The sequence below is a fragment of the Pygoscelis adeliae genome, unplaced genomic scaffold (genome assembly GCF_000699105.1).
Source record: "Pygoscelis adeliae isolate BGI_AS28 unplaced genomic scaffold, ASM69910v1 Scaffold167, whole genome shotgun sequence".
Lineage (NCBI taxonomy): Eukaryota > Metazoa > Chordata > Aves > Sphenisciformes > Spheniscidae > Pygoscelis > Pygoscelis adeliae.
Genome location: NW_008825428.1, coordinates 1,107,038 through 1,119,122, shown reverse-complemented (window position 1 = coordinate 1,119,122; position 12,085 = coordinate 1,107,038). Strand labels below are relative to the sequence as shown.

Genomic DNA, 12,085 nt, shown 5'->3' with positions numbered 1-12,085 from the left:
AACACTACAGAAAAGCCATTCAGGAGTAGTATCTCACTGGTTAGCGGTTATACCTGAGGCCAGTAGGTTTGGAGAACTCTGAACTCTCTTCACAGCTGTTAATGTGACAGACATTGCAGCACGTTTGCGAGCACACCCACCGCTATCTGGAAGCACAAAACAATACAGACAGCAGCCCCAGACAAAGGGAGCAAGCACATGCAACATATCACAGTGTGAGATACGCCAAACATACATGAAAATAAGCATGCAGTTAGGGAACTGCTGCAGGAATGTGTAAATTTGCAAGTTTTGCAGATCAGCAGAATACATAAAATTTCACAAGCTTTAAACAACAATAAACCTCACAGAAAATAAGTAAAGAAAGCAATATTTAATACTTAATCCACTAGGGAACATATACATCCTGTTACCTGAAAGACTGCTTAATTATAGCTAATTAGTAAAAACAAACAAGTAATCAAGATGAAGGATTAAGCATTCCAGAGTAATATTAATCAATAATCTGCACTGTAAAATCATTTCATTGTATGCATTAGAAAGGCACCATTCATAAACTAAGCTTATGTTTGATCAGCTCACAAAGTGCTTTTGTTCAGTCTTTTGGATCCTTTAAGCTCAAGAAACAATATTACTAAGGATGACATAATTTTTTTGTTGTTTTGGTGGAACGTCCTTGTTCTGCCTCCCCCTTTTCTTCTTTATCTAATGGAAGATAAAAAAATGCATGTCTGGAACCCAATAACGTCCCAAGGGAATGACTAGAAATCTGAAATCCCTCTGAACAACCAGGAATGGAAAAAACCTTTCTTCTGGATCTTGCATGACTCCTTTGTTTCCTTACTCTCTGCTCCTCTCTCACTTGGAGCTGTCATTCTGTTTTATAAATATTTTGTTATTATTAGAAGGTAGCTTTCCCACAACTTAGCTTTTTAGCAAGTCTATCATAATTGTAAAAGCAAATTAATAAATATTCCTCCTGATTATATTTAACTAGAATATTTTTCTGCTCTTCAATATAGTAATTATTTTGATATTACTGAAATTTCATACAGGGCCCCACTGAAGCCAAGAAGAACCACAACTACCATAGAGGCCCTAACGGTTTTTACGTCTGTGTCCTATGACAGGGAGTTTTATAAAATTATGCTCAAGGACGCCCTGCCACCTATTAGTAGAAAGTATTTCCTATGATAGCAGCAATTTGAGCCACAGAGACATCTTTAACACACGTCTGCAAAAGAAGTGAGCTCCTGGTATTTCTTTGCTCATTCCAATATTCCCCCAAAATAGCAGAGCCCTCTGGCCACAGGTCTTGCAGGATACGCATTAAGTAGTTGTTAACGCTGGCAAACATCACAGCCACGGCCGCAGGTGTAAGCGGTTCCAGAAACTCATTGCCAATTCCAAGTCTCAAGGCAAAAGGCCAAATGATTTCAGTCAGCAATAGTCAAAAGCAATACGTTACCCGCAATTAATTATTGGTGTTGTACATGTGAAACAAAGACAATGGCTATCAAATCTGCACATTTGTTTTAGTTTGCTTGCATAAATATAGAATGGCAATGGTAATTAAAATCACATTTTCCATTCTTGTATTCCCTCGCCCCCCCCCGACAAACACCAGAAGTAATTCCAAGGAGATTTGATGATGTGTTGATATTGAGGTTCTGTTCTTATCTGAGTATTGGCAGCATACTTTATTTGAGTAATACAAGCTAACAGGCAAACAATTTTGTTACACGGTCACATCTTTTATTCAAAGTGATGCTTTATTTGTACTTTTTCAAGAGCTACCTTCCTGAATTTCAGGATAGAGAAATTGAAGTGGGAGGAAAGGAAGACAATGAGAAAACTGACTACAAATATTTCATCATTGTAACTTCAATAAATTCTGCTTCAAATTAATTTTTAATGTAACTGAACTGAGTCAGTTTTATACTTAGTGGACCCATTATCTAGCAAAGTGTTGGACATAGCTTCATACAAGATAACTAAAACAGATGTTGTAACTGACTATAAACATATATGCATACAACATTTACCCCTATATATAGAAGCCCATACGCAAGTCTGTAACTGCAATAACATTCTCAGTATCTGTACAAACTGATGAGAGTCAATGAGCACTCAATTAAGACATAACCACACAAATATACCATATTGAGTTGTGCAAAATTTCTAATAAAATACAAACGTGTGTGGGCAAGCACATATTTATGCATTATGGACTCCATTTTCCCATCTTTGTTCAGGCCAGGTTCCCATTAAGTCAAGGGCATCATATCTGAATGAGGATCAGAAGAATCTGCACGCTGCCTCAAAAGAGGCAGTTTTCAAACTGCTTCCCTTATCTGCACGGCCTTACACAGTTGAACTTCGAGACTTATTCCAGCCTGTATTCCTTTTTCATAGCTCCACTGAATTTCCAGCAAATACTAACTATATTCACCCAGATTCTTGAAGTCCAAATAACACCAAAAAGCTCAAAGTCTAGCGAGCAGAGAATTCAAAAACAGTAAGGGAGGCTGAATTAATGATCATCTGCTCATTTCACTTGCAAACTATAAGCAATTAATATTGCACAGCTGTTACTCAAGGAACAAATGAGGATGTGTGAAACTATACAAAATGTATGCATATATAAAAAAAATGAAATGTGTGCAAATATGTATACACATAAGCACAATTCTCTATGCTTTTGACATGACAAATTCTTCAGGAGTGAGAGTCCTGTCCTCCTAGGTATTGTTTTAACGTTGAAGCAAAGGAGACCTGATCATCTAAGGTCTGCAGGCAATAATAAAATATGAAGTTGGGCAATAATTCACAATCAAAACAGCTGCCTAAAATGCAAGTCCAGCTCAAATCATGACTTAGCGCGGTTTGTGCCTAGACATTCTTTTGCAAGCCCTGCATACTCCCTTCAAATCAGGAAAAGACAAATAAGCATCCTTAGCAGGTACTGCAGAAATGAATGAAGGAGAAAGGGGAGGTAAGGATTATCTGGTAAGACATGTTTCTGACAGTATCTTGCAGAGCAAGGGCCATGTAGGGATGAACTGAATGCTAGGATCAATGCTGCAGACTTACCTTTAAAGAGAGAAAAAGAAAGAGCCACCCACTGACTGGAGAAGACAGGCAAGGTGGTGCCTTGCCTTCCAGCTAGGAGGATGTGTGTATTTGCGTATGTATCCTAACTGTCTCCACGGTGGGGCTCTGGATGCTCTCTTCCTCTTGTTAGATCACCATTCAGCTCCTCTCCCTTTGCCAACTCCCCTCCTACAATTTTTCTTTTCAGCCTTTGTCTATTCCTCACCTTTCCTCACTTCTTTCTCTCTCCCTCCCTTAATTCTGTTTCTCTCCACAAATAAGAACTTTAACCCTCTCCCCCTAAATCCACAATCCCAACAACTGCTGCCACTACAGACAGCATCACCCTAAGTAAGCTGTATCTCTATTTGACAAATAGTCTATTGGTCAGGTCCTGCTCCAAAGCAGAATGGAGCCAATTCAAAACACCACCACTTTCACTTAGGAACGTGGGGTGGTTTTTTTTTTTTTTAAAAGACTGTTTCAGAAAGTCAGTAAAACCAGTGGCATAAACCAAGTCGGCAAAGATGAAAGGATGGTGACCTCTTGTGAAGAGGTGAGAGAGAGCATCCAGGGGGCAGGAAATTTTTGATAAGCTCTTACAGCTGAAAGACAAGAAAAATGGCACCCAAACATCATGTTTGCTGATCATTATTCTATCCACTGTACTTGTGAATGGTACCATCTTCCCCTGTGTCTGCACAGTGAATTCAAGTTTAGAAGTCTTTAGACCAGGGATTCTTACTATTTGCATTCTGACTTTCTGAGGCAAATATATAGTGCTGGATCCAACAGTCCAAGACAGACAAAGCTGCTGCCTCTCCATGTCCCCAGATCCAACCAGCAGTGAGTCTGGAGATGTGCTCCCAGCAGACACATGCACAACAGGACACGTATACACCACATACATACATGGTTGGCCACACAGATCACAGATGCTCAGACCACTCACACTAACACAGATGGCACAATGGCCTCATCCCCCTCCCTGCTCTGGCTGAGCAGGACGAAGTTCTGCTAGTGAGAATATATATGCACGCACGTACAAGGTGGATCCTTCCAGCAACTGGGCTCAGACATTGAGTCTGCCACTCATTCCATGCCTGGACCCCAGGGCTGAGGCTCTCCTGAGACAGTCCTGGGAGGGGCCTGGACAAGGGAGGCCCTTGAGCCTCCCTTCGTTCCTTGGGAGTCCTTAATTTGGGTTCCTGTCTGCCCTTGTGCTCCTCTAGGCTTGTGGAGATGGGCCTTTGATGGCTCCTGTGATGGGCCTGGGAGCAGCCTGGCAGGGCAGGCTATTATTTGGGCTTCCCCTCCTGCTACTGTTTCTCCTGTGGAGATGGGCCTTTGACAGATGAGCTTTTATCACATAACCTAACTAACATAACATAACATAACGTAACATAACATAACATAACATTGACTACACAGGCAAATCTACTATTATTTGGTTCTTTGATGCTGCTAAATTACAACAAATAATGATTAAAAAAGTAAATTTTTTTCAGAATGCCTGAAACACTCGAGCCCACCTAATTTGCTTTAATGATCTAAAAGTGGCTTCACAATCTATTCAGGAACTCTGCAGGGACCCAAGAATTTCTATTCTTGTCTCCCAGACAAAATGTAAGAGATTAGTGCATGTGATGACTTCCATTAATAATTTTAACAGACACAAAATATTTGCAGTCTTCCAGAACTGCATACTTTTTCACTCTTGGCTGTTCTTCATGTGCTTCATCTACTGCAAAGAGCTAACTTGTTTAATAATTTTTAAATTAGATGCATTTACCAAGAATTATCTGTGTGAAACTCAGCCAAAATTTTTACGGATGGACACTAAGAATCTGTTTTAGCATATTAACTTGTATCCATTCATTATTCCTCAATGCAGTTACCTCTCCCCCAACATCATCTATGCATGCACATATATAGTATGAACAATAAGTACATTTATCCTGCGTTTTAATCTGATGTGAGCTTCATGGGTAGCTCAGGTTTTCTGTGATTTAGTTTCTCAAAATCTCTTACCAGGTTAATGTTGCTCATCAAATCTGTAAAGTACTTGAAGACTTGTTGATAAAAACCCCTATATAAAGTTTAAAATATTATTCTGTTGATGATTGCTTAGTCTGGGTTTAAAAAGGCACACATTCTATTAGACTATTATTTTTAAATTATGACAGCATTTGAACACCAAAAGGAACTATGAGCCAAAGTACCTTTGGTCCTTCTGAAAACCTCCCCTATACCTTACGTCTATTTCTTTGCTTTTGTGAATGTTTCATTGCCTTATGCCGTTGAATATTCCTTCCTAACATGTGGTACAGAATTAACATCAAATGCTAAAAAATCCCTCCCATATATGGTAGAGTATTGAAAACCAAAGCTCTTAAAAACATTTTCTCTGTAGACAAAAATATCTTCTGCAGGGTTCGCTGGGACAGACTGCCAAGTCTGCAGCCACAGGGAACACTGGATTAGAGGAGCCCACTCTAAGCAGCAGATTTACTTTTTCTTTTTAAAGCTGTGTATATGCTGCTTTGCCACTTCAGCAGTTACTGGCATCGAACTAGAGCGCTCATTTATCTGTAGGAGTAATTAATGAAATGCATATTTTTAAAACAAACTAGTGGCAAACCAATAGTATCTGATAACCTCCAATCGCATCATGCACAAATTGCTGTTATAAAGCAGTGAAATATATATATATGAAGAAACGAAAGAACTGCAGCACTCATTTTATGTTTGGAGACAGTGTAAAAAAAAAAAAAAAGAAACTACTAGACCAGAACACCATGCAGAACAGCTTTGACCTCAGTCACTCTCTTCCTTAGTAAAGTGATGCTTTATCAACAGATAGGTGCAAGATGTTCACTTTTCCACCCTACTCATTGGATTTTATCTTTTTTTACAGTCAGGAAACAATCTCCATTAATAGGCCTGATAGGAAATACCACATTTTTTGTCAATACCTCCTTTTAGTGCAGCTGGTAACATGCACATTAATATCAAACATGCACAAGATGAAAAATGTTTTCACTGTCTGAGTGCAGAGTAGATTAAAGTTCAGCTTACAATCATGATATCCTTAGATAACTGGAAAGGATTTCAGTGTGTTCAGGTTTTTTAAGTCGGTTTTCAAGGCTCCTGTGTGATCAGAAGGCTCCCAATCCCCAATAGAAGTCATTCAGCCACATAGATTACTTAAATCTTACGTCTATTTCTCTTGAGAATTTCTAGCTTATGTGAAAAATCTTAGTACAACATAGAACAAAGTCATACTTCAGAGCTGCAGTAGCACAAACTGGCAATTTACCGCTCTGACACTATCCACATTTTTCAAAGTAGAAGCTATAAAATGACATCTATAATATGATTTTAACTCATGTGATTGCAACACACAATGTAATCACAGTCAAATGTATGATGATTAGCTGAGTTACTTCTGAAATTACAGTTCTATGAAGCAAGCAGTATTCCAGTACTACCTTAATTATACAGACTGACATGTTTAGGAAAGATGTCTTCACTAAAAATGCAAGAGAATAGGACAAATTTCAAATAGTATTTCCATAAATGAAAAACACACCACCCTGGTTAGCGTCTGTAAAATAATTAAGAACCACCAAAACTTTGGGAAAAAGAACATGAACTCAACTGATAAATTTCATTTCTCCTGCTTATTATATTCACAAATGTAGTGGTTTCAAGTGAGCCAATATATTTTAACTTTGTATTAAAAAAATCTGTCTAAGAACCTGGTTCTACTGAGTTCCAGCCATTGTCTGAGACAACGAGAAGGCAGGAAGCCTGATCAATACAGTGGCCTGGATAATGGCAGCCTATACCACGGAAAAGCTAATCCCTTCAATTTAGAGCGTGCTGCTGAAACACCCAAACTGGCTTCAAAGGGAGTTCAGGTCCTCAGGTCCCACATAACACATTCTGCTTATTTCAAGTTGTCATATCAGTTGTCGTGGTGCAGCACTATGGTCAATGATAAAACCAACTGGTTTGGAAAGGATGGATGTGTCTATCCTTGTGCCACAGTTAGTCTGCAAACCAGACACTTCACCCCTGGAGTATAAAGAGTTGACTGCAACTGAAAATTTACACCTGACATGAGTGAGGCCAGGATTTCATCAGTCGGCTTTCGGGAGGCCTATTCCCATTTCCAGTAAAACCCAGCAGCACAGTCTATTGACTTCAATGATTCAGGAGCAAATATTAGTACGTTGTCACAGATCATGAAGATAACTTCCTACAGAGTACTTCATTTGGTCAATACATCTATCACAGCAACTTGAGAGAAAATACAAATCCCTATAAGTACAAAATAGTTATCCTCATCTGATTGTGCAAGTGTAGCTAATAATACAGGGTGGTATTTATATGCCCCTTAATTTAATGACGGTAGAGAATGAAAACAAAGCATTTTTAAAGCATGTGCATTTTCTTAGGAAAATGTGATGCTTTAACACCACTTTTCCATAGCTGTTATCTTCTCATACTACGTATTTTTACATAAAACATACACTTACAAAACTGATACTTAAGCACAGAAAGCTAAACATGCATGTATATTTCACATATCCATATATATCCATACATAGAAAAACATGTATGTAAATTTTATATATGGAATACAAAGGCACACAAGCAGACATACTATTAAAATATCTTGCTTAATTTGAGTTCAGTGCCAACTAAAGTACAATTTGTTAATGAAAATTTAAATAAATTTGGGACCTTGTCTGCTTACTAAACAACACATAAGAGTAAAGAAAAATCTCACAGAAGCAGCATACCTGTGTTCATTTTGACACTGGAGGATTTGCTATAAAAGTCTTCAGATTTCCTGCGGAAAATAAAACGATCTATTAATTTGCACAAGACAAGAATGTGTGGTACAAAATGGCAGCAGGACTTCTCAGAGGGGTGGAGAATCACTGTGATACAAATGACAGTCCTATTTTAACACAGCTTTAATTAAATTGGTACTGCGTGCCCTTCCAAAGTTAAAGATGAGCCGTCGCTTCCATTATAAGCTACTCTATTTTCAAATGTTTAGTATCTCTGTTGTAAACATTTGCTCTGGGATAAAAAACTAGTGATTGACTTTTGGTCTTGAAACTATGAACTAAAAATTACTCCCATAAAGGAATGGGGAAATATTTTTAAAGGCTGCTTATAAGCTTTATTCACTCCTTTGTGCAAACTGAAAGATATAAAGAGTAGGTCTCTTTGAATATTTTTTAAGCAGCCAAAGTTACCAGGTCTTTTTTAATGGTTTATAAGCAGGACATGTGGCTGTTTTCATCCAGTGATTTAATGTGTCTCTACAGACAACGCTGACACACTTAATATTGCTCGCTGTATTGCTATGCACAGAATCAGGGCATGTGTCTTGGCATCCACAGGAATCCATTTCAAAACTCCCAATGGAGTCAATAGGTAGGGAATCAAGTCACTATACATCAATGTGCTTTTTAAAGGTAATAATTTGCACCAAAATAATGTAAAATGCACGCAAAGGTTGAATCTCTTTATTTACATATCCCAACTCTATACAGTACTTACAAACAAACAAATAGTAAAACCCTACAAAACCAAACTACAACTGTAGAAAAAGCATGACATCCTACATTAAAAGGCAACTTTAACCTACTGATGGTATGTCACAGGACAAACTAGATAATGTTTTCCATCTACTGCCAGTTTATGTCACAGCTTTATCTTAGGATCAGGAGCTTTAATACCTTTTCTATTCAGGCTCTCTTAGAGATAAAAAGACAAATGCAGATGAGATTTCCAATGGCATTCTACATACTGGCCAATCTCAGCTGTATCGTTACATATATGCTGCTCACTATCATTTACTTTACTGAGTGGGCAGACACACTGGAGGCCAAAATACTGAGGACTAAAAAAAGTCATTCTCCCTCTGCACTGTTCCCACACCAACTTCAGGATAAAACAAAGGGAAAAATCAGAATTTTTAATGTAATACAGCTTCAAAAAATAAATTCAAAATATAAACTGCCTGACTATGTTGGAGTAAGTTGGAAGGTATGCATGAGGGACCCTTTTTATAATGGGAGATTCAAGATAATAATTAATACAAGTAAACAAAATATTGAAACAGAATTCCAGCTCAACTCAATAGGAACCCTGAATTAACTGTACATCTGAGGTAACATGTATATTGCTGTATTCTCTTCTATTCTTAATGAGGCCAGATTCTCCACTGCTTGAAAAACTTACTGTTTTTCAGAAACTGTCTAAACTCTGCTGCTACTATTCAGTCAGTTTTGTGACAAAAAAGATGCATGACAAACTTCTTGAGAACTATGGAAATAGGTATGTGGCAGTGAATAAAGTTTTGTTACATTCTTTTTATGTTGCGGCTATCAGCAAACTACCTCTGAGAATTTCTAAAAGATCTTTTAAAAATTAAGGCTAATTCTATTTTATTCTTTTTTTTGATAAATTGTCTTTGACTGAAATTTTGGATTTCTATAACAGCTACAGAATATTCTTAAAGCCTCAAATTTCTACAGTGTTTTCAGGCTGCTAGAGGAGACACCATTTTCAAGCCTTCTTTTAGCTTGCAACTGAATCACTGATGGTACCACACACAAGCTATGAAATGCAAGATGATATTTATTTTCAGACCCAACAAGTACAGAACTCTTGGAACATTGCAGAGCCAAAATGATTTCTAGCAGGTGGCTTCGATATATTTACATAAAGCGTGCTTAACTCTTACTCAGGCTTTAACAGACAACACTCAATTCTAGCACTACAGCTTTTTCCTCCTAAGAGTTTTTCTATCTGAACAGCTTAGGCTGCATTGCTGACACTCAGCGAGGGATTGTATACAAATCATTAACATTTCCACATTAATCTCATTTTGCTGAGGAACAAATTAGTCTCGCATACGTGAAAAGTATGCATGTAAATAAGACAATATAAATCGCACTCATGCAAACAGTAGGCCTTGCATTTATTACTAAAATAATTTGGAATTCTCTGCTTCTAAGGAGCTGAAGTAGCATTCAAATACTTAATGACACTGGCAATAGATCCAAATGAATGCAATGAACTTAACAGCCATATGCCTGAAAGCATTTTACTCAGCATTGTTTCAAGCAGTCTTTAAGATTCTTACTTCAAGAAAGTGAGAGGAGAGGGGGTGTGGGGAAGGGGGGAGCAAAGGGCTTTTTTTGCTTTGTACTTCTGTTCCTACTTCATTGCCTCCTGAAAATTGTTCTTTGTGAATGGGTTTGTAAATAGCTCTAATATAGACCCCTGACAGAGGCGAGATGAATGTTCCACTGGAAGCACCAGACACTCTTCACTGCCAAAAAGGACGCCCAGTGATCAGCTTAGATATACTCAGCTCTTAGACAGCTAACGCTGTGACAGAAGGAATGCCTGTAATTACTGTGCAGGCACAAAGTGCTACTGGAATGCATGAGTTTGCAAAATCAGAGACTGCTGTTCAGTCACCTAGATCAAGCAGGTTTTCTACTAAGCTCACACCTGATCTTAGATGCTGAGGTGAAAGAACAGTAAGTTTAGCCACAGTAGCATGCCTAACTTTTGCAGAGGGAGATCCAGGATTAACCTTCATGGCATTCTTCTACAGTTGGCTTCATCTGGCAGAGGTAGCGCAGCAGGAAATGAATGACTGCGCTAATGCACAAATATGGGTCTGTCAGATTGAATACAGATGCAGTTACCATTGCCATTTAGTTTCACTAAATACGTAATATATATTGCTGTGTTAATTCCTGATAACTCGCTGTATTTCTTGATAACACTAAAAAGATGACCTCAGCTCAGCAATACTTTGCATTGAGAGAGGCTACTGAAAAGACTTGTGGGAATCTCATTGACACCTGCTCTATTTTCTCCAAGAGACCCTGATAGCTAGTTGTGATCGCTTCTTCTGTTCCTGATAAGTTGTGAAGTGTGGGGTGCTGCAGGGAGCCATTCTGTCACCCCTTCTGTTCCACATTTATATGGAGCTATAAAAAGGGTTAGTGGGAAGTCAAGAAAGTTTTCCCCGCCCACAGTTTATTCATGAATACAAGATGCGTGTCTTTACTGTTAGAGGTTCCATTCCATTGTTGATCAGATGTTAGAGCACCTACAGCCGTAAGGTAGGAACTCTAACATCCAACCAAACATCAGCTAAATAAATGTGAGCAAGTACTTCGTGAATCAAAGCCTAAATGAGTACTAACATGCTATTACCTGCTTGCACCTCATTCAAAGAATTAAGTTAATCATAGAATCGTAGAATAGTTTGGGTTGGAAGGGACCTCTAAAGGTCATCCAGTCCAACACCCCCTGCTGTGGGCAGGGACATCTTCAACTAGATCAGGTTGCTCAAAGCCCCATCCAACCTGACCTTGAATGTTTCCAGGGATGGGGCATCCACCACCTCCCTAGGAAACCTGTTCCAGTGTTTCACCACCCTCAGCGTAACAAATTTCTTCCTTATATCTAGTTTAAATCTATCCCCCTTTAGTTTGAGGGCACCCCCCCTTGTCCTGTTGCAACAGGCCCTGCTAAAAAGTTTGCTGCCATCTTTTTTATAAGCTCTCTTTAAGTACTGATAGGCTGCAATAAGGTCTCCCCGAAGCCTTCTCTTCTCTAGGCTGAACAACCCCAACTCTCTCAGCCTTTCTTCAGAGGAGAGGTGTTCCATCCCCCTGATCATTTTCGTGACCCTCTTCTGGACCCGCTCCAACAGGTCCATGTCTTATGCTGAGGGCTCCAGAGCTGGACGCAGTACTCCAGGTGGGGTCTCAGCAGAGCAGAGCAGAGGGGCAGAATCCCCTCCCTCGACCTGCTGGCCACACTTCTGTTGATGCAGCCCAGGATACAATTGGCCTTCTGGGCTGCGAGCGCATATTGCTGGCTCATGTCCACCTTTTCATCCACCAGTACGCCCAAGTCCTTCTCGGCAGGGGCGCTC

The 12,085-nt window shown here is 39.1% G+C and overlaps 1 protein-coding gene across 1 annotated transcript in view; it reads right to left on the bottom strand.

Moving 5' to 3' along the window:
• The window catches only part of SORBS2 (sorbin and SH3 domain containing 2), a 147,081-nt gene that overhangs the window by 76,260 nt on the left and 58,736 nt on the right, over positions 1-12,085 (bottom strand). Inside the window, exons 3-4 of the mRNA XM_009330659.1 lie at positions 7,905-7,954; positions 54-146 (exon numbers count right to left, since the gene is read on the bottom strand). Coding sequence (XP_009328934.1) covers positions 54-146; positions 7,905-7,914 — 103 coding nt within the window. The 5' untranslated portion in view covers positions 7,915-7,954. The remainder of the gene's footprint in view (positions 1-53; positions 147-7,904; positions 7,955-12,085) is intronic.